At 36.2% G+C, this 23271-nt stretch overlaps 1 protein-coding gene across 1 annotated transcript in view; it reads right to left on the reverse strand.

The window, feature by feature from the left end:
* LOC148949663 (5'-3' exonuclease PLD3-like) overlaps positions 1-23271 on the reverse strand; it is a 185917-nt gene that overhangs the window by 98556 nt on the left and 64090 nt on the right. The window contains exons 6-7 of the mRNA XM_089093053.1: positions 7347-7484; positions 1114-1253 (exon numbers count right to left, since the gene is read on the reverse strand). Coding sequence (XP_088949179.1) covers positions 1114-1253; positions 7347-7484 — 278 coding nt within the window. The remainder of the gene's footprint in view (positions 1-1113; positions 1254-7346; positions 7485-23271) is intronic.

A 23271-nucleotide genomic window follows, 5' to 3' on the forward strand; every position in this document is an offset into this window, starting at 1 on the left:
AGTAGTAACCTTTAACTGAAAGGCAGTACACCATGATTTTTGTCCTCCATACCATTCTCGGAAGACAATAAGGTTACAAAAAGTGTAAATATTTTTATATTCCAAAAATATAACCACTTTTCAAAAAAATCACTCCATTTCCCACTAAAAAGGCGTGCAGGTTTTCCCTCCCTTCCAGAAAAACAACAGGTATCCATACAGTGTCCATTCTTGGTGGTGCCAGGAGAACAACTAATTACAGCACCCCACTCCCGACTCAGTTATAAAGAAAAAAAAACAAATCAAAGGAAACAAATTGATCAAAGAGGGCAACCTACATGCCACGGCGGCCCCCCAGCTGTGGTGAACGGGGCAGCACACCTGGTTGCCCCTCCCCTCCATAAAAACAACAGGTATCCGGTATCCATATTGTGAGAAAATAACAGCATTACATACGAAATTTTACAACAATTCAGACAGTCAAATTTTAAACTCTTTCACTGCCCATAGATTTATGACATGAGTAGATACCAGATAATATAGAAAAACATTGCAAACGCAAGTAGGTAAACAACTAATATTAGCGGTGGTAACCAATAGTTAACACTAGCTAAACTAGCTAACAAGATCGAAGTAACTGCTGCTTCTGTGTCTGCTTCGAACACCTTGCATATGCCTGCTTACAAAGCAGGCATATCAATAAGAGGGAAAGGCAGGGGGATAATTATCCCCTTTAAGTTTTTTAAAATAACTTCCTTTTGCATTTTCATGGAAAAAAAAACGTTTTTCGTATTTCAATAGAAAAAGTCGATGCACAAAAGAGTTGCCCCTCTTTCGATTCAAAAATTATTTTTCCCCTCCCCCCCTCGGCTAACTTTCGTAAACTGAAATCCCTGGAATAAAAAGCGCAAGGAGCGCAAGGAGAACATATCACGTTGCTGCATGTATCACGTGCACATACAACTCCTGTCGATTGCAAAGCATGCAACACATGTTCCACATAAAACATATCATGTTACATTTAAATTAAAGTGTTTAGGATACCACTACCTAAAGCACATATCGCCCATTCGACATAATATAAGAAGACAAGTTGATTAAATTAAAAACTTGAATAATGTTAAATTAACTTACTTTTTCGGATGATCAAACATGATGATAGGCAAATACTCCATGACTGATATACTGATAAACTTTTTGGCAGTTTGAATTACTCGCAAAATGGCATCGATGTCTCCTGTTCTGCCCAAAGTAACAAATTTGGGGGGAGAACTCTATAGAACATTAATAAATCTCATGTTAGTCTTATAGAACAGATAAGTACTAAAAAAAAGAGAAACGTTTAAGAAACAAATAAAAAAGTATGTGTAACTTATAAGAAAGAGAACTGTTGCTAGTGTCCAAAAATAAAACTATCACCGCCATCTAGCTTTAGGCTACACTTGGTATTTTTTCAATGTATTAATAAGAACAGTTAATCTAATTACAGTAACTAGAAGAATTAGGGTAGTAATAACTGTCTAATCTCAGTTCCTGACAGAAAAACGACTAAACAGCTTGAAAAAATGCCAAGTGTCACCAGACGCTAGATGGTGTTCTTAGTTTTTGTCGACTACTAGCGCCAGTTTCCACTCTTATAAGTTACCCATGCTCTTCAGTTAATCTCATAATGAGGAGCGTTTCAACCATCACAACTTAGCCAGACATGTAGACTTATTATTTTTGAGCGGTTTCGCGGTAAACTTGATGCTGGACGCGAAGAGGAATATTGTTTTTGAGTATTTTGCACCCTCCAATTTCAGGTCTATTGCAAAGCTGATACTCATTGGTAAAGTGTCGTTCAATCCCGCTTTTCTAGGGATATAATGAGAGAAAGGTTGAGACGGCTATGGCACGTTATGTCAGCCAACAATCTAGGGCCAAACGAAAATCCGCTCGTCCCCCTTTGGGATGGGAGGATTTAAAGACAGATGACATGAATAGATTGAGATGGAGGAGGAATGTGTACAGCTGTATTGGCCTCAGGGGGTTTGGTGCTAGGATGAGTTGTTGTTAGTAGTAGTAGTAGTATATGGTAAATTTATTACCTTTTACTACAGAAAAGATAATCAAAATGACTTATGGTTTCGTGTGAAAGAAAAATGCTGCAAGAATGACTTTGGCTTCAAGGCAAAGTCATGACTTTGGCCGTGTATCTCAACTCCTATTTTTGTGTATTTGAAATAAATGAAAATTTTGTCTACTTTTTTTTTTTTAATCTCTGGCACCTTAAAAGAATGTTTTTTTTTAAATTGTGTGGTTTGTAAAAATTTGTTTGGTTCGGACCACAGTTTATATAGCTATCCAGTATGATCTTTCCCTATCTCACCCATTATAAAAACCCGGACCGAGGTGCGAGTGCTCCAGAGAACGTTTTTGCAGATATAAACATAAGCGGCATTAGATCTTTTCACGGGTAGACAAAGAATAATCACCTACGGAACAAGTACTGACAAAACCACTTGGCCAGCTCAACCAATAAGTGGACAATAAGTGCAGAAATAAGTGGGAGAAGCTTTTTGTTTGCACCGAGAATGAAGAGCCAGAAATCATCTGCGGTAAACTTACTGGTATATTATATAAACTGTGGTTCAGACTTAATTAATTTAACAAAAATACCCAAACTATAAGGCTTTCACGGTAAGACGTGATTAGGCAGATTATAGACGACTACTTTTATTTTTGTTTTAATCAAATTTTGGAAAAGTTTTCCAGACTAAATGTGATGCACAAACTGACCTCTTATAACATGATAAACTAGTGAATAGTTCACTCTTTGCTTTTTTTTTGCAAGTCAACTGCTGGCTTTCAGTAAAAAAGATTAGATTGCATGGTTGCCCAACTTCAAAACACTTGTGTTATTTTGGTACTGCTGAAAAAAATACTTATGATTTTTATCAGGGTGCTCACTGTCCTGTTTTATGTAAAAATTATGCTCAGAACTGTTATATGTATTTTTTCAAAATGCTTTTACTTAATTTTGTCTGTTTAAGTCGAAGAAAAAATCTTGCACAAATCAGTATTTCACTCAATAGCAATTAAAATTTAAAGTGTAACGGGGAGGGGCTGGGGTTCAAAATAGTTTTTAAATCGAAAGAGGGGCGGAGTATTGAACTGTTGAATACGGGATTTGTTATTATTATTACTTTTCTTTTCATATTATTTTTCTTTTTTTTATTATTATTATTTATCTTTTCTTATCATCCTTAATGCAGATTTTTTTTTAATGTATATATAGCTTATTCAATTTATCTAATTTATAATTCAATATTTGTATTAGGTAAGTAGTGACGTGGACTTTCGTGGAATTATTATTATTACTTTTCTTTTCATATTATTTTTCTTTATATTATTATTATTATTTTTCTTTTCTTATCGTCCTTAATGCAGTATTTGTAATATATATATATATAGTTTATTCATTTTATCTAATTTATAATAAATTTAATTAAATAGTTGACGTTTAATTCAATATTTATATTAGGTAAGTAGTGACTTTTGCACGACCGCAAAACCTCATAGGTTTTCTTCAGCACGAAAGTGTTGTTTAAATTATTTATTTATTTGTGAATTATATTTGTGTAGTTATATATTTAAATGATAAAATTTACGAACATTTAGTGGCCTGGTTGAGTTGAAATTACGTATTGATTTAAACACTTATAATAAATAAACATTCATCAATTTTTCCGTTAATCTTAATATACATCTTATTTTTACATGAACCTTTACACGGTTCTACATTGATAGACCCTCCTCCATTAATCTTAATATAAATCTTATTTTTACATGGACTTTTACAAGGTTCTACATTGATAGACCCTCCTCCATTAATCTTGATATAAATCCTATTTTTACATGGACTTTTACACGGTTCTACATTGATAGACCCTCCTCCATTAATCTTAATATAAATCTTATTTTTATATGGACTTTTACACGGGTTCTACATTGATAGACCCTCCTCCATTAATCTTAATATAAATCTTATTTTTACATGGACTTTTACACGGTTCTACATTGATAGACCCTCCTCCATTAATCTTAATATACATCTTATTTTTAGACGGAAGTTTACACGGTTCTACATTGATAGACCCTCCTCCATTAATCTTAATATACATCTTATTTTTACAAGGACTTTTACACGGTTCTACATTGATAGACCCTCCTCCATTAATCTTAATATACATTTTATTTTTACATGGACTTTTACACGGTTTTAAATTGACATACCCTCCTCCATTTATCTTAATATACATCTTATTTTTACTGGGACGTCTAAACGGTTCTACATTGATAGACCCTCCTCCATTAATCTTAATATACATCTTATTTTTACACGGAAGTTTACACGGTTCTACATTAATAGACCCTCCTCCATTAATCTTAATATACATCTTATTTTTACGAGGACTTTTACACGGTTCTAATTGATAGACCCTCCTCCATTAATCTTAATATAAATTTTATTTTTACATGGACTTTAACAAGGTTCTACATTGATAAACCCTCCTCCATTAATCTTAATATAAATCTTATTTTTACATGGACTTTTACACGGTTTTACATTGATAGATCCTCCTCCTTTAATCTTAATATAAATCTTACTTTTACATGGACTTTTACACGGTTCTACATTGATAAAGCCTCATCCATTAATCTTAATATAAATCTCATTTTTACATGGACTTCTACACGGTTCTACATTGATAGACCCTCCTTTATTAATCTTGATATAAATCTTATTTTTACATGGACTTTTACATGGTTCTAAATTGATAGACCCTCCTCCATTAATCTTAATATACATCTTATTTTTACATGGACTTCTAAACGGTTCTACATTTATAGACCCTCCTCCATTAATCTTAATACATATCTTATTTTTACATGGACTTTTACATGGTTCTACATTGTTAGAGCCTCCGCAATTAATCTTAATATAAATCTTATTTTTACATGGACTTTTACACGGTTCTACATTGATAGACCCTCCTCCATTAATCTTAATATACATCTTATTTTTAGAAGGAAGTTTACACGGTTCTACATTGATAGACCCTCCTCCATTAATCTTAATATACATCTTATTTTTACAAGGACTTTTACACGGTTCTACATTGATAGACCCTCCTCCATTAATCTTAATATACATTTTATTTTTACATGGACTTTTACACGGTTTTAAATTGACAGACCCTCCTCCATTTATCTTAATATACATCTTATTTTTACATGGACGTCTAAACGGTTCTACATTGATAGACCCTCCTCCATTAATCTTAATATACATCTTATTTTTACACGGAAGTTTACACGGTTCTACATTAATAGACCCTCCTCCATTAATCTTAATATACATCTTATTTTTACGAGGACTTTTACACGGTTCTAATTGATATACCCTCCTCCATTAATCTTAATATAAATTTTATGTTTACATGGACTTTAACAAGGTTCTACATTGATAAACCCTCCTCCATTAATCTTAATATAAATCTTATTTTTACATGGACTTTTACACGGTTTTACATTGATAGATCCTCCTCCTTTAATCTTAATATAAATCTTACTTTTACATGGACTTTTACACGGTTCTACATTGATAAAGCCTCATCCATTAATCTTAATATAAATCTCATTTTTACATGGACTTCTACACGGTTCTACATTGATAGACCCTCCTTTATTAATCTTGATATAAATCTTATTTTTACATGGACTTTTACATGGTTCTAAATTGATAGACCCTCCTCCATTAATCTTAATATACATCTTATTTTTACATGGACTTCTAAACGGTTCTACATTTATAGACCCTCCTCCATTAATCTTAATACATATCTTATTTTTACATGGACTTTTACATGGTTCTACATTGTTAGAGCCTCCGCAATTAATCTTAATATAAATCTTATTTTTACATGGACTTTTACACGGTTCTACATTGATAGACATTGATCTTATTTTTACATTGATAGACCCTTCTCCATTAATCTTAATATAAATCTTATTTTTACACGGAATTTTACACGGTTCTACATCGATAGACCCTTCTCCATTAATCTTAATATAAATCTTATTTTTACATGGACTTTTACACGGTTCTACATCGATAGACCCTCCTCCATTAATCTTAATATACATCTTATTTTTACATGGACTTTTACACGGTTCTACATTGATAGATCCTCCTCCATTAATTTTAATATACTTCTTATTTTTAAACGGAATTTTACACGGTTCTACACTGATAGACCCTCTTCCATTAATCTTAATATACATCTTATTTTTACATGGAAATTTACACGGTTCTACATTTATAGACCCTCCATTAATCTAAATATAAATCATTTTTTTTACATGGGCTTTTACATGGTTCTTCATTGATAGACCCTCCTCCATTAATCTTAATATAAATCTTATTTTTACAGGGACTTTTACACGGTTCTACATTGATAGACCCTCCTCCATTAATCTTAATACATATCTTATTTTTACATGGACTTTTACACGGTTCTACATTGATAGACCCTCCTCCATTAATTTTAATATAAATCTTATTTTTACATGGACTTTTACACGATCCTACATTGATAGACCCTCCTCCATTAATCTTAATACACATCTTGTTTTTACATGGACTTTTACATGGTTCTACATTGATAGAACCTCCTCGATTAATCTTAATATACATCTTATTTTTACACAGAAGTTTACACGGTTCTACATTAATAGACCCTTCTCCATTAATCTTAATATAAATCTTATTTTTACATGGACTTTTACACGGTTCTACATTGATAGATCCTCCTCCATTAATTTTAATATACTTCTTATTTTTAAACGGAATTTTACACGGTTCTACACTGATAGACCCTCTTCCATTAATCTTAATATACATCTTATTTTTACATGGAAATTTACACGGTTCTACATTTATAGACCCTCCATTAATCTAAATATAAATCATTTTTTTACATGGGCTTTTACATGGTTCTTCATTGATAGACCCTCCTCCATTAATCTTAATATAAATCTTATTTTTACATAGACTTTTACACGATTCTACATTGATATACCCTCCTTCTATATTTCCATGAATGGGCGTCCCTGTATAGGACGTTGCCATTTTAAGTTTCTTATTTATTCCGGAATAAACCTTTGAAGAAGGAAAAAAAGGTGCTCAACCCTTAAAAGTCTGTTACAATCTTCGCTCAGCCGAAATAACGTTAAAACTTTCTTTTTAAGATATTGACTTTCCTGATTTTATTTGACACAGCTTGCTTCACACCTAAAACAATCGAAGTTAGATTCCAACTCACTGAAAAATAAATATTCGAAACTGATCCATTGTTGCCATATGTTACAGGCAGTGGTGATTCAGCATTAATGTCTGTACCAAGGCTAACTGGCCAATGTTCAGGGACAACAGCACCATCTTCTCCCATTTTCCAGTAAATCTAGAAATAGAAAGATTTTTTTAGCTAACAAATGGGTTAAAAAAAAACACAACAGTTAAACCTCCACATAATAGCAACAAAAATGAACATTACCACTCACATTCAAAATTTTTCCCGACGCAGACTAGTGTGTTTGGGACGGACAAAAAAACATCAACCATTAGTACGCTTCCTCGGGGAAAAATATGTCGCTCCTCCTCCTCTCCCATACTAAACAGTTAATCATCAATTCTTAAGCTAATATATTTATAAGCATGGGCACCCATAAGGGGGGGGTCAGCCCCCCCTGACCGAATTACTTCATTATACATTTTTATTAACTAAAAGTACTTTCTGGCGCCTTAATTTTCGGAGAAAAGTCCTTATTTCTTTCAAGCCAAAAGTGAGTCGAAATAGAGTCGAATACTCTCACGAGTGTTGAACTGCCGTACCTCATTATTCACAATCAAACTAAATTTGAAGCGAACAGATATTATAATAAATAGCCGAGTCAAACTCAAAACGAGCAAAAATTAACATCACTAGGGCTGACAACCCCCATGCCTTTTCAAGACCAGAACATAACTTAGGCTTCACTGAAAAAATTAAAAAAAATAAAAAAATGACCGTGGATTGTCAGTTAAATTTACCTATACTGATATTTCTTCCTTAAAATAAAAAATGGGTACAAAAAGTGAGTAAAAAAAAGTTTTTTACTTATTTAAGTGAAAAAAAGTGAAAACATTTAAACATATTTTGTTTTCAGTAAAGCGCAAATTATGTTCTGGTCTTGGGAAGGCATGGGGGTTATCAGCCCTACTAATGGTAATTTTTGCTCGTTTCAAGTTTGACTCCGCTATTTATTCTAATTTCTATTCATTTTGAGTTTCGTTTATTTATTGATATTGATTTGTGGTAGTTTTACGCTTCGATGATTACTTGACTTCCTTTCTGTCCATTTTTGGCTTAATGGAGCTCTTTACTTTTTATGTAAAACTTGTTTTGCGGAAAAAGTTTTTTTAGATGAATTTCTGTTCGTTTTTTATTGACAAGGTCATTTTCAGGATTTTCTTTATCTTTTCGGTTTTTTTTTTATAAGAAGCCATAGTTTGGCATAATTGTAAGGGTTTGACATGCCCAATATCCCTAAAGATATAGTTGCTGGATCGTTCTACTATGCTGAAAAAAATAGTTGTCTCAACAATTTTGACTATATGAGTTTGGGAAATAAATCGGCTTGAGAGACGGGCTGATTGCCCTCCAATCTGTTTTTACATTAAGAAAGGACCCTAGAACTTTTAGTTTTGAATCGAGTTAGCTTCTTTGAATGTTTCAATGATATTTCTAGCTATTATAGAGTGGTGCTGCCTATGATATTGCTTATATGCCTTTTTGAAAACCAGATTTTTCGTTTAATTGGAACGCCCCCAAAACACTTCCTAGAACTTTCACCTTAATGCTCTAAGCGTCACTAGTTACAGTAACTGTAGTTGTAGTACTAAAAGTATCTCGTACACATAGTGCCTTCTGGCTAGTTCAAATTCCCCTACAACTTACTCTTAAAGATCTAACTTAATAATATAAATTGTTCTTGAGAGATTGCATTGTCACCTTTTTGATAGTTCACATGCTCATAATTTGTTTTGATTTAGTTCAACATCCGCCTAAATATTTCTTATATTTGATTACTGAAGACATTGTTATATTTTCTTTGGACTATTGGCTACAAAATGGCTGTCTCGCAATTTCGATCGAATGTGTTTGGGAAAAAGAGGATATCATGGAGAGGTGGGGGCCATTTTCTCTCCATCACGATTGACTCTTAAATGAAACTAGAAGTATGCGTTTCCAATGAAATGAGCCTCCTCTAAAGTTCAAAAGACCACCTATTCATAAAAATCTTATATCCCCCCGGGGCATAACTTAAAACCCTTATCCCCATACTTTGGGGGTTGTGTCAACCCCAAAGGCCGTGTTATGAGATCTTTGGACTATTTTTGTACAAAAGACTATCTTAAAATTACTATCGGATGCATTGGGGGAAAATATTACGTGGGGGGTATAGCTTCCTTCCGATAAATTTGACTCTTAAAAATTGATCTTCAACTTCCGATTCCCAATCCAATGAGCCCCCTCCGAAGTTTACACGACCGGCGTTTCCGTAAAAACCTTAAATATCCTCGGGGCATACCATACAACCCTTGCCCTGAGGACTGTGAGGGGGTTATCATCCTCAAAGACATAATTTCTGGACTTTTAAGCTACGTCAAACAAAATAATTATCTCGAAATTTTGACTGGAAGTGTTTTGGGAAATGATGGGCGTGGGAGAGGATTGCCCTTCAGTCACTTTTGACTATTAAAGAAGGCACTAGCCTTTTCAATTACCAACCGACTGAGCCCTTTTCAAATTTTCTACAAAATCAAATGGCCACCTTAAAAGGTCTGTCAGATGCGTTTTTAGAAAATATGACATGTGTGTGGGGGGGGGGAATATTTGCCTTCTGATCACTTTGACTCTTAAAAAAAACACTATAACTTCTGATTACCAATTCAATTAGCCCTCTTTGAAGTTTATACGACCACCATTTCTATAAAAATCTTATATGCCCCAGGTCGTAACTTACAACCCTTGACCTGAGGGCTATATGGGGGGAGGAGTTATCCTCAAAGACATAATTTCTGGACCTTTCAAATACACTGAACAAAATCGCTATCTAAAAAATTATGATTGAATGCATTTGGGGAAACGATTGGTGTATGGGGGGGGGGGGCCGCGTGACCTCCAATCACTATTGACAGTTAAAAAGGCGAGTAGAACTTCTGATTAACATTAAAATGAGCTCCTTGGGAGGTTCTAACGACCATCCCATCTTTAATAAACCACATATCTCCCCAGGACATTACATACAACCCGTGCTCTGAGTGTTGTGGGGGGTTTTCATTCCTCAAAGTAATAACCTCCAGACCTTAGAATTACGCTGAACAAAATGGCAACAATGAACAAAAGAGCTGATGGAGGGCAACCAGCCCCCCTTCTCCACGTCAATCACTTCCCCAAACACATCCAATCAAAATTTTGAGATAGCTATTTTGTTCAAAGTAGTTGAAAGGTCCTGAAATTATATCTTTGAGGATGACGCTCCAACCACAGCCTTCAGGGTAAGGGTTGTAAGTTATGCCCTGGGGGCATATAAGGTTTTTATTGAAAGCTTTGTCGTAGAAACTTGAAAAACGGCTCATTCGATTGGGAATTCAAAGGGCTAATGCCCTTTAATAGTCAAAACTGATTTGAGGGCAACTAACCCCCCTCTCACGTCCACCTTTTCTCCAAACACCTCCAATCAAAATTTTTAGATAGCCATTTTGTTCAACGCAGTTAAAAGTCTTAGAAATTAGGCCTTCTAGGATGGTAACCCCCTCAGAGCCTTGGGGGCAAGGGTTGTAAGTTATGCCCTGGGGGTATATATGGTTTTTTATACATATTGATGTTGTAGAAAGGGCTCATTCGATTGGAAATTGGAAGGGCTAGTGCCCTTTTTAATAGTCGAAAGTGATTGGAGGATAACTAACACCCCTCCCACACCCACCATTTCACCAAACACGTCCAATCGAAATTTTGAGATATTTTGTTTTGAGGATGACACTCCCACCACAGCCCTCAGGGCAAGGGTTTTAAGTTATGCCCTGGGGGCTATAAGTTTTTTTTTTAGAAAGCGTTGTCGTAGAAAATTCAAAAAGGAATCATTTGATTGTAAATTGAAACGGCTCGTGCCCGCCATTTCCCCAAACACATACAATAAAAATTTTGAACCCATCAAAATTTCGAGATATTTTGTTTTGAGGATGACACTCCCACCACAGCCCTCAGGGCAAGGGTTGTAAGTTATGCCCTGGGGGCTAATAAGTTTTTTTTTAGAAAGCGTTGTCGTAGAAAATTCAAAAAGGAATCATTCTATTGTCAATTGAAACGGCTCGTGCCCGCCATTTCCCAAAACACATCCAATAAAAATTTTGAAATAACCATTTCGTTCAACGTAGTTGAAAGGTCCGAAAATCATGTCTTTGAGGATGACAACCCACTCACAGCCCTCAGGGCAAGGGTTGTAAGTTATGCCCTGGGACATATAAAGTTTTTATAGAAAGCGTTGTCGTGTAAACTTCAAAAAGGACTCATTCGATTGGAAATTGAAAGGTCTAGTGCCCTTTTTAATAGTCGGAAATGATTGGAGGGCAACTAGCTCCCCTCTCACGCCCACCGTTTTCCCAAACACATCCAATCAAAATTTTGAGATAGCAATTTCCTTTAACATAGTTGAAAGTTCTGAAAATTAGGTCTTTGAGGATGACAAACCCCCCCCCCCCTCCTCAGCCCTCAAGGCAAGGATTGTAACTTATGCCCTGGGGGCATATAAGGTTTTTAATGAAAGCGTTGTCTTAGAAACTTCGAACGGGTTCATTAGATTGGAATTTTAAATGACTAGCGCTTTTTTTAGTAGTTGAAAGTGATTTAAGAGCAACTAACGCCCCTCTGACGCCCACCATTTCCCCAAACACATCCAATCAAAATTTTGAGATAGCTGTTTTGTTTAACGTAGTTGAAAGTTCTGGAAATCAGGTCGTTGAGGATGACAGCCCCCTCACAGCCCTAAGGGCAAGGGTTGTAATTAATGCCCTGGGGGCATATAAGGTGTTTACAGAAAGCGTCGTCGTAGAAACTCAAAACGGGCTCAATCGATTGGAAATTGAAAGGGCTAGTGCCCTTTTTAATAGTCGAAAGTGATTGGAAGGTTTGAGATTTTTATAGTAAAGATCGATGTGGGTACAATGTATTAATATTTTTATTTTTTTTTAGACCAGGGCACTTCGTATCGAAGGAGTTTCGTAGGAGCTTCGAAAAGGACTCATTCGATTGAAAATAGAAAGGGCTAATGCCCTTTTTATTAGCTGCAAGTGATTGGAGGGCAACTAGTCTCCCTACCCCGCCCACCCTCCCATTTTCCCATTATGTTTAAAAACTAAATGTTGCCTTAAGATTATATCAAAATGCACTGTGTTAATGCTAATTCCCAATAAGGCATCTCAGCAGTATCCCAAGAACGACTGAGGGTATTATCTTCAAACTTTCGGGGCTACTTCTGCTCTTAAAATTTAACCAAATCAAAATAGCGTAAGTGTATCCAAGCTATCAAAGAAAATAAACAAATTTTTTGGCGAATGATATCAAGTTTTCTATTTCAGGTCAACTAGAGGAGGTATAAAACTAAATCAAACACTACTATTTGTGTCCAGATTTTTAAAAGGGTGTATGTTGTTAAAAATTGCTGAAAATGTTTCTCCAGCATGGAAATAGCAGGCCAAGGTATAAATTCTTTAAAAAACGAAAAGATTTAAAGTATTATTTTCTTTTTCCCTGAAAAGACTATGTCAATATAAACGAACAGAAATTAATTTAAAAATATTGTCCAAAAAATAAGTTTTTCAAAGAAAAGTAAAGAACTCCATTAAACCAAAAATAGTCCAGTAAATCTACGGAAAAAATCGACGATCTAGGACAAAATTGAAATATAAATGATTTTTACATCATTTTGTAGAGAAAAAAATTCTGTACAATATTCCAAAAGTCCCCAAGAATTCCCTTGGCGGAACAGGATGAAAAATGGTGGGAAAGGAGAAAATCCAGGGGAAAACTCGAAAATCTTCGACCGGTAGTTTTTGATGTTGAGAATGGCATTCCTGAATCCTGATTCTCTTGGGTCCAAAAAAACCGAATATGCGTTTCTTTTATTGCTGTGTAATTGGTCGTTCCCCCGTTTCCCCACTTACAGGGGGAAAAGAGGAGGCAAAAAAAGATACTATACAGCTATCTGCAATATTTGGTTTCTGGGATTTTCGATTATGAGAAGAATGAATATGTTACTTTGATTGCTCTGTCATTATCCTTTTCCCCCGTTTCCCAGTTACTAGGGAAAAAGAGGGGGAAATCAAGATATCCTCTAAAGGGAAAAGATAGACGGACGGATATACATAATTTGGAGAGGAGATAAAGGTCTATCAATTCGGTTTTAAAACCCTCTAACACTGTTTTGACGACAGTTTAATATCCTATTCCGTGGTGCTTCTCTTTTCCTGTTTCCTGGAAATTCACTACATACTGGTAGGTTCAATCGATCAAGCAATAATGGAGGCTTGTCGTCCCCAATCTTTGCTCGCTCTTTTATTTGGAGTCTAGCTACACCAGCAATCTGGTTCAAGTTTTCTCATCGACCAGCTGAAAAGGCTAGGTTTTTCTACTTCTTACTTGGAAGTGCTTCGATTCAAGCGTTTTGCTGCAGTAACTCATGGTACGGAATTTCCAGGGATGACTTCTAAAACTTTCATCCAGTTCATTGGCGACAATGTCGACCACAACATTTACACTATCGACGGAAAAGGTACTTTCCATGGGATGGGCATACTAGCTGCTGTCACACCAAGGCTATCCAAATTTCTAATCATAATCCCAAGAGCAGTTGTAAACCTTGAAGTACGCCAGCAGGTTGGGCATGTGCCTTTCTTCTTCTACAACAGAAGCCAAACAGGAGAACAGTCTTGTGTACAAACACATCCCGACCATCACCTTCGACGACAAGATCGATGGCATTGACCGACTATGGCATGCAAGCTGGATACATGACACGAAACGGGTCGGATGGAGTGGATTTCTGCAAGTAATTCACCATGAGTCATACAAAGGCGCTTTGTTGATTATTTTTCTTCCTATGATCGACTATAATCCCTCCGATATTTCTTGTGTATACACAACCTTACAGTTCATCTCGGATAAAGCACGCCAGCACGGAATGGTACCCGTTGTTACTTCCTAACAACCTTTGTACACGAAAGCGGTGAACATCATCAGTGCTGAGCCTGCTGATAGCCATTTTCAAGGCAGTAGTTCCAATGATCGGTGGTCTTCATTGCCGTATGAGCTTCTTGAAGCGATCAGGCACTTGATGACGAAAACAGGAATAAAAGAAGTGCTCGAATGCCTATATTTCGGTGACACCATTAAGCATATCCTTAGCGGTAAGTCAGTTTCAATAGCCATGAGAGCGCACAAGCTTATAGATTCAGCACTGCAGATAACTCTCATTTGCAAATCATATGGTTTTGACTGCACAGATGACATACTTGCAAGTCATCAAGACTTTGCAGAAGCTTCGGCAATATGTATGGCTCTACTGAATGAGGAAGTACCCCTTGAAGACGCATCCAACGCAGACGTAGTGCGTCAAATCCAAACGCGAATGACGGAGTGTCAAGATACGCTGCAGAACAACAGGACAGCAAAAATATGGCTTCACTATTCAGAAATGTTTGGAGTGCTTAAGAAGGCCATCAGGGCAGAACGGACCGGAAACTGGATGCAGTATGTTCAAAAACTCTCCGAGATGCTCCCTTACTTTGCAGCTGCAGGCCATAACCTGTATTCGAAATCGGTAAGAATATTTCTTCAGCAAATGGAAGAGCTGAAAGAAAGTAACAAGAAGCTGCATAAAGACGTCTCGGATGGTATTTTTGTCATTCGAAGAAACGATAGGTTTTGGTCTGTGCTCTCTCCCGACTTAGTAATTCAGCAAGTATTGATGAGGTTGCTGAAAACAAGCATGGGACTCACGAGAGGAAATGGAATGAGTAAGACGCAAATGTTGATCCGGAAAATGTCAATGCCAGTGTGAGCTGAAATTAGTGAGCTGATGCAGTCACTCATTGGCGTTGAGTATGTGTCATCTGACCAGCACGTTTCCGCAAGATCAGCTCGGATAGAAAGAGATCGAAAGGACGTAAAGTCTTTAGTAACTATTTTGTGCAGTCCTGTCCGTGCGACAACTACAATCAATTGCGCAATATATCGAATGGCATGACAACAGCAAGGGATGTCAACTCGGATGCAGCAAAGGCGATAGGAAGAGGAATTCTGAAGTCAATGGACGACGCCGATACCGATCGCTACATCTTCAAGCGCAAAAGCAAAGTGATTGCGATGGCCAATTAAGGTAATATTTCTGAAGCTGACGGTGAAGAGATACAAATTGACACAAGTTTTCTGTTCTAACGTCTTGCAGCAGCGGTAACTACAGCCAGAGGGGATATGGAAGAAACTCTCAAATTTGAATTCTCCAGCTATCCTACTGCCCTTTTCAAATCGTCAAGCCTGCCGCGACCTCCAGATAAAGCGGAGCTAGTGAAAGCTATTTGGAAATAGCAAAGGCAGAACCTGTGAACGTCCTATCAAAAGAGCCGGAAAATACGTGATCGATGGTGAATGGCTGGTCCAGCATATTCCATGGAAAACAGGAAATAATTTCGAACAGATTTGCAATAGTTACGTTCCATGGAAACACTCCTTCTACGCCCACCATTTCCCCAAACACATCCAATCAAAATTTTAAGATAGCCATTTTATTCAACGTAGTCGAAAGTTCTGGAAATTATATCTTTGAGCAGGACACTCCCCAACAGTCTTCAGGACCAAGGTTATAAGTTATGCCCTGGGGGCATATATGGTTCTTATGGAAGGAATGCTCGTATACACTTCAGAGAGTGCTACTTTGATTGTAAATTGAAAGTTCTAGTTCACTTTTTAAGCGTCAAAAGATAACGGAGGGTAACCAGCCCCCACCCCCGCCCTTTTTTCCCAAATGCATCCGATAAAAAATTTTGAGATAGCTATTTTGTTATAAATAGTTCATAGATCATATAACAAAAACTCCGGTGTCGAAACAACCCCCCAGGGCCCGGGAACAGGTGTAGTAAGTTATGCCCTATGGGCATATATGGTTCTTATGGAAAGGATGCTATGGAAGGGATAAAAATTTTGAGATAGCTATTTAATTAAAATTAGTTCAAAGATCATAAAACAAAAACTCCTGTGTCAAAACACCCCCCCCAGGGCCCGGGGCAGGCGTTGTAAGTTATGCCCTGGGGGCATATATGGTTCTTATGGAAGGGATGCTCGTATAAACTTAAAATAGGGCTCATTTGATTGTAAACAGAAAGTTCTAGTTCACTAATTAAGATTCAAAAGAGATTGGAGGCACCTAGCCCCCCCCCCCTCCACGCCCTTTTTCCCAGAACCCATCAGATAAAAACTTTAAGACAGCCATCTTTTTCAAAATAGTTCAAAGACCACATAACGAAAACTCCAGGGCGGACACAGCCCCCCCAGGGCCCGAGGGAAGGCGGTGTAAGTTTTTTTCAACTCACTTTTTAATAGTCAAAAGAGATCCAAGGGCAACAAGCCCCACCCCCCATGCCTTTTTTTAAACAAATCGGATGAAAATTTTGAGATAGATATTTTGTTAAAAATAGTTCAATGGTCGGATAAGAAAACTCCGGTGTCAAAACAACCCCCCAAGGCCCGTGGGAAGGCGTTCTAAGTTATACCCTAAGGGCATGTATGGTTTTATGAAAGGGATGCTCTTATAAACTTCATCGAGGGCTGATTTGATTGGAAATTGAAAGTTCTAGTTCACTTTTTAAGAGTCAAGACATTTAAGGGCAACTAGCCTCTCCAACGCCCCCTTTTCACCAAACCCATCCGCTACTAATTTTGAGATAGCCAGTTTTTTGAAAATTGTTCAAAAATTAGATAATAAAAACTCCGGCGTCAACACAACCACCCAGGGCCCGGAGGGTTGGCGTTGGAAGTTTGTCCTGGGGGCGTATATGGTTCTTATGAAAGGGATGCTCGTATCTATTTCATAGAGGGCTTATTTGATTGGAAACTGAAAGTTATAGTTCCATTTTTAAGAGTTAAAAGATATCCGAGGGCAACTAGCCCCGCACACACCCTCTTTTCCCCAAACCCATCCGATAGCCATTTTTTAAAAATAGTTCAAAGGTCAGATAACAAAAATACCCGTGTCGACACAAACCCCCAGGGTCCGAAGGGCGGGCATTGTAAGCTATGTCCTGGAACCGTATATGGTCCCTAGGAAAGGGATGCTCGTATAAACTTCAGAGAGGGCTCATTTGAATGGAAATTAAAAGTTCTAGTTCATTTTCTCAGAATTCCCGCCCTCCAAGCCTTTGGGTTTATCGGATGGATAAACCCATCTGTTAAAAATTTGCGGTGACCATTTTGTTGAAAATAGTTCAAATATCAGATATTAAAACTCCGGGATCAACACAACCCCCAGGTCCGAGGGACAGGCATTGTAAGTTATACTCTGGGGCTATATATGGTGGTTATAGAAGGGATACTCGTGTAAACTTCAGAGAGGGCTAATTTGATTGAAAATAGAAAGTTTTAGTTCACTTTTAAGAAGTCAAAAGAGACCGAAGGGCAATTAGCCCCCTCCCCTACCCATACCCTTTTTACCCAAACCCATCCGATAAAAGTTTTGAGATAGCTATTTTGTTAAAATTAGTTCAAACATCAGATAATAAAAACTGTAAGGTTGACACAAACCCTTTTTTTACTTTGATATTATTAATTTGATACCAGTTTTGATACTTATGATGAACATTTGATTAAAAAAAAAGCTCGATTTTGAAATAGGGAATTTTTAAAAACTTGAAACTTTTTGCAATCAAAAACGAACAAACATTAATTAGAAAAAACTTTCCGAAAAATAAGTTTTTCAAAGAAAAGTAAAGGCCATTTTAAACTTAAGCTCTGCAGATACAGATCCCTGTTAAAATTCAAACTCAAAACGACCAGAAATTACTATTAAAGGATAAATGAACCCAAAACGAACAGAAATTAAATAAACAAACATAGCAAAAAACATACAACAAGTAATAATATAAATGAATCAATAGATCTTAAAGCGAGTAATGCTTACATCGAATATGAAAATCAAGCTTAAAAAGAACAAACATATTTTCCTATTGAAGTAGGCCTATAAATGTAACTTAAAACGAACAAAAATTAAATAAACAATCAATGCAAACAAACATACAATAGACATTAATGTAAATGAATAAATAAATCTTAAAACGAGTGAAACTTAAATTGAATATAGAAATAAGCTTGAAACGAACAAAAATCACTATAAATAAGAGTTTGAGTATCGCCTCCTTCTCTCACTGTAAAAGTCTAAAACCTACTGCGCTATTGGCGCTTACTGAAAACTATATGCACCTTGAACAGTCTTGGAAAGTATAAACAACATCAAATTGAATATTTGATGTATAATGATACTAACTGTTGAAAGATCCATCAGTTCAAGAATTTGTTTCCCTGTAATTTATTTTTTATTTTCAATGCTGTAAGAACTGGCATAGACAATATGTGTAAGGATATTCGTTTTCAGTTAGCCGCCAATGGCGCACCGTGCTTTTGGTTTCTACTACCAGTTAAGGAAGGAGGCAGCACCCTGCCTCTTGTTCGGAGTGAACCGAACTTGTCCTAGGTTACTTAAACAAGAGCCACTAAATTAAACTGAATATTTGATGTATAATGATATTAATTGCTGAAAGCTCATCAGTTCAAAATTGTACTATAACTTTAATGTTTACTTTCAATATTAAGTACAAAAGAAAATTATTGTAATAAAACTGGTTTTTAATTGGTTTCAGAAAAAAACAAGAAAAGAGGGCGCCAAAAAAACCATGGAGGCAGGGTACCCCCCAGCCCCCCTGGATCCGCCAGGGTAGTAACATATTCTATGAATTTTGAATATTTCACCATCTGTGTCTCTAGAATCCCAACAGTAATTCATTAGCTTTAGCATCTCTTAATAAAGCTCCAATCTATTCCTTTAAAAGCAGACTATTAATTCTAAGAGGAAACACTGACTCTCAACCTAATGAGGAGGTCATTTATAGATCTCCAGTACATTAAGAGCTGCTTATTTGTCTTAAAAGGAAATTCGGGATTCAGTAGAGAAATTGAGACAAGAATTTTGAACCTACGCTCCAAGATTAATTATTCATTAAAGCAGACATCGCCTAGTTGTTGATTGAGTCACTCAAACGAGTTTAATGTGAGAAATACTTAGTGAGAGAGCTTTGTTCGATAGACACGCTTCATGTTACAAAGCCAAGTGCCGAAATACAGTATTCCTCATGCGAGCAGTATTACTATAGCAGGGCTGTTTTTAGAAAGTAATAGGGTCATTTGATAATGCCCAGTGACAGAACTCCACTTGAGTCTTAAAACATTAGATTTAATTTAAAGACCAAAGCGTATGGGTAATTTACAAGAGCGGGAACTAGCGCTAGTGTGACCAAAAAAAAGGCCTCACGCCATCTAGCGCTTGGCGTTACTTGAGTTTTTTCAGTGTAACTATAAGAATAGCCTAACTAATTTAATTTATCGTGTTGGTAAATTAGTGCAGTAGCAAGTGCCTGATCTTAGTCCCTGACATAAAAACGACTACAAAACTTGAAAAACGTCAAATGTCGCCAAACGCAAAATGGCACTGATTAATCTTGTTGTTGACACTAGCACCAGTTCCCACTCTTAAAAGTTATCCATACTATTTGGATCGGAGCATTAAAAGGGGACAGCAGTTTTCTTGTCATATATATTATAGTTTATGATCAATGTATGGTTTACTAGCTCTTTGCTTGCATTTTGAATTTTTGTTTAACTATTTTTGTATATCATATCTAGAGTTATCCTAAATATGAGGGGGTTGCTGACTTTTTAACCTCTTCCTTTCTACGCCAAAGCTACATTTTTTACTGAAGTCCTTTGATTATTAAAACTAACGTTTGTGTTAGGTTGTTATAATCTATAATTGAAATATAGAAACACCTTCTAATTCCTCCAAGTCTAAGGGCATCCTGGAAATATTCCTCCCTTGTTAATAAAAATCACTTTTTGTTTGTTTCCCGCACATAATTACCTTGAAAATCATCTGTTGGGTATTTTTCCCTACGATTTGAAAGCCTAAACCTAAACCTCGATTTGAAAGCCTAAGCCGCACACATCGATACTCTACCATATATATCAAGATATATCTCGGTATATCTTGGTATATAGATAGACTTCTATGCAAGCAATAGAAAATGGCATATTTTATGCAAACGTTTATGTTACCATTCATGCTTGAATTTGTCACAAGCATTATTTCTCCTTCTCAGCTTCTCTTAGGTACATGGGCGTAAGTAGCTTCTTATCTAGAGGGGTGCTGTGAGGAAGGGTGGGGGGGACTGAAGTTATATTGGGAGTTCACAAAACCTTACATCGCCAGCAATTTCTATCACACCTATGACATCTTTATTAATAAGTAATCACCAAAAATAATCATCATAAACTTCAGCATTAATCTTCTTGGATTAGAGCTAAAAATTTCCGAGATATTATGGATAATTGCTTCTTGTTTAACTTTTATTCTGTCATTAAAGTGGTTTATTTCCAGCCTTTTTAACCATCTACCTTTTATCAACTGCTTTGTTAGCCATCTACCTTTATTCAACTGCTTTTTCAACTATCTGCTTTTTCCACCATCCACTTTTTCAGCCCTATATAGTGTGAATTTGAAGTTTTAGGGGGGCGCTGCCCCCCCCCTCCGTACGCCCATGCTAAGGTAACCATTAGATCACTAAATAGTGAAAAAACATGTTCTTCACTATATTTTCCTCACGTTCAATATGGCTGATTGCAATTGACTGTAACTGATTTTCATCATTGACACACTTTTTTTACGTATAGACCACGTAGCTCTATATTTCTACACAGAATAAGCCTTCAGCTTTTTCCTAGCAAGTCCTAGTAAAGAATGAACAGCGTATCACAGCTTTTCCCCAATTCACTGTTTAAACTAAATAGCATTGCGTCATTTATGGTAGTAATATACCATATATGACGCCATTTGAGTGTTATATAATCTTGTATATAAGTATGCAGTTATTGCTAGAAATTTTATTTTTAATGTCATGGTTTGTTACAACCAGAGTTATGACATACCATAACATACCATAACAATGTTATGCATACCTTACATACCATAACAATGTTGTACCATAACATACCATGACAATGTTATGGTATGTTACTTACAAACAGAGCGTAGACATGGCAATTTCCTTTCACTGAGAACTTGTATAGTAATAAGAAATATATAGTAATACAGGGGATGCAATTAGGCAGTGGCTACCCAGAATAAGAACAACGTTCTTGCCAATTGGAGCGTGGAACGTTATCTAATCAAGGGTATGACCGACCTTCAAGATACGAGCGCGTGCATGTTTGGTAACATGAAGAGCATATAAGCTAAACTGAAGATTAATTCTGCTTTGGAGGAGAAATATCTCTTTTTAAAGGATAAATTTATTCTAATGTCACCGGTATAATGAAATCCTGGAAACCCGAATATCTTAGAACATAATGTTAGAACCAAATAATTCCAGGGGAAGAGCAAAACTGAATTAAATTTCCAAATTTTCAAGTAATTTTAACCCAAAAATTGTACAAATTTTAACCAAAGGAAGGGAGCCCAACACAGGGTTACATAGAAAATCGAAACCACAGCAAATGTATTCTTAGTTTGAACAATTTTTAAGCGCTAGAAACACAAGGTAACTGTAATTTTTATCGGGAATCCGCAATAGCATTTTATTATAAATATGTTAGGTATCGTTGTTGTAGCGGTAGTTAAAAAAAACTGCAGTTTCGTATAATACTGTATAACACAAGCGTCTTTTGAAAAGTTGCTTCTCTAGGGTATGTGCTACATACAAAACTCGAACGTCGAACCGTAAAACTAAGTAAATTATTAAAATCGACTTGGCTGAAACCCCTACACAGAAAACTTGCAGTCTCTTTGCTTGAAGAACAAGGAAAATCCATTGGCTTAAAAAACAATGAAACTCACTGCAAACTAGTACATTCTGCTTCTTTTTTCCGTTTTTTTTTTTCTCCTTGGTTACGTAAGCTGCAACAGTGTTTTTAAGGTTTTTACATAAAGGATCAGTACTGTTCATTATAAATGGGGATCCAAGCAAAAACTGAGAGAGCCAAACAAAAAAACAAGGGGCGTTATTATAATGATGATGATTACCGGAACAAACCTAGAAAAATAGTCGCTACCATAATAATGAGTTAATTCTGGGGTGATTTAGTAAAGAACAAACTCTGGTCTATAGTAACCGAAATATTAAAATGATATACAAAATTCCATCAAGACTGAATCATCATGTGCATGATGATGCAACATGTGTAGCTTTTGACAAGATGATATAACACTAATATATTTCGAAAAGTTCCCTCTCTGGGGTATCATTCTATACTCGAGTGAATCGACTGCCTGATTTGATGCTGTTCGTTCTTTACTATTCCAACCAAGAAGAAGCCAAAGGCTTAGTCCTGTGTGCAATCTATATTATTCTTACTTTTTTTACGCTAAATTTTATTTCAAAGATTTCCAATCAAATTAAATTCAAATACTTCTGATAAACTGAGGATTTTCTACATGTACTTTTTCATAATAATGTTTGTTTTTACTATTTCTCGATACGATCATAGCTGCTTCCTCTTCCCCTTTGAAAATTTTGCCTTCCTCTGCTTCTGTTGAAGTGGCTAGTTCCTCTGCCCCTGATAAGGGAATTTTCTATATCGGCGGTGCGGGAACCTCCTCTATCTCTATTATAGATCCGTTTCTCCCCTCGTTTTCCCTATCTACGTTCCTACTATAGCTATTTACTCTCCCTCTGTTGAAGTCTCCATTTCTTCTGCATCTATCTACGACGTTATTCGCTTTGGCATCGTAAGAATCTCCCTTTAATTCAGTATTACTTTGAGCGTAATTTGCACTGCCTCCGTTAATCACATAGCTGCTTCCTCTTCCTCTGTTAAAATATGGCCTTCCACT

This window comes from Artemia sp. Qi Xiang Cuo, chromosome 8, assembly GCF_049724085.1.
Source record: "Artemia sp. Qi Xiang Cuo chromosome 8, ASM4972408v1, whole genome shotgun sequence".
NCBI lineage: Eukaryota > Metazoa > Arthropoda > Branchiopoda > Anostraca > Artemiidae > Artemia > Artemia sp. Qi Xiang Cuo.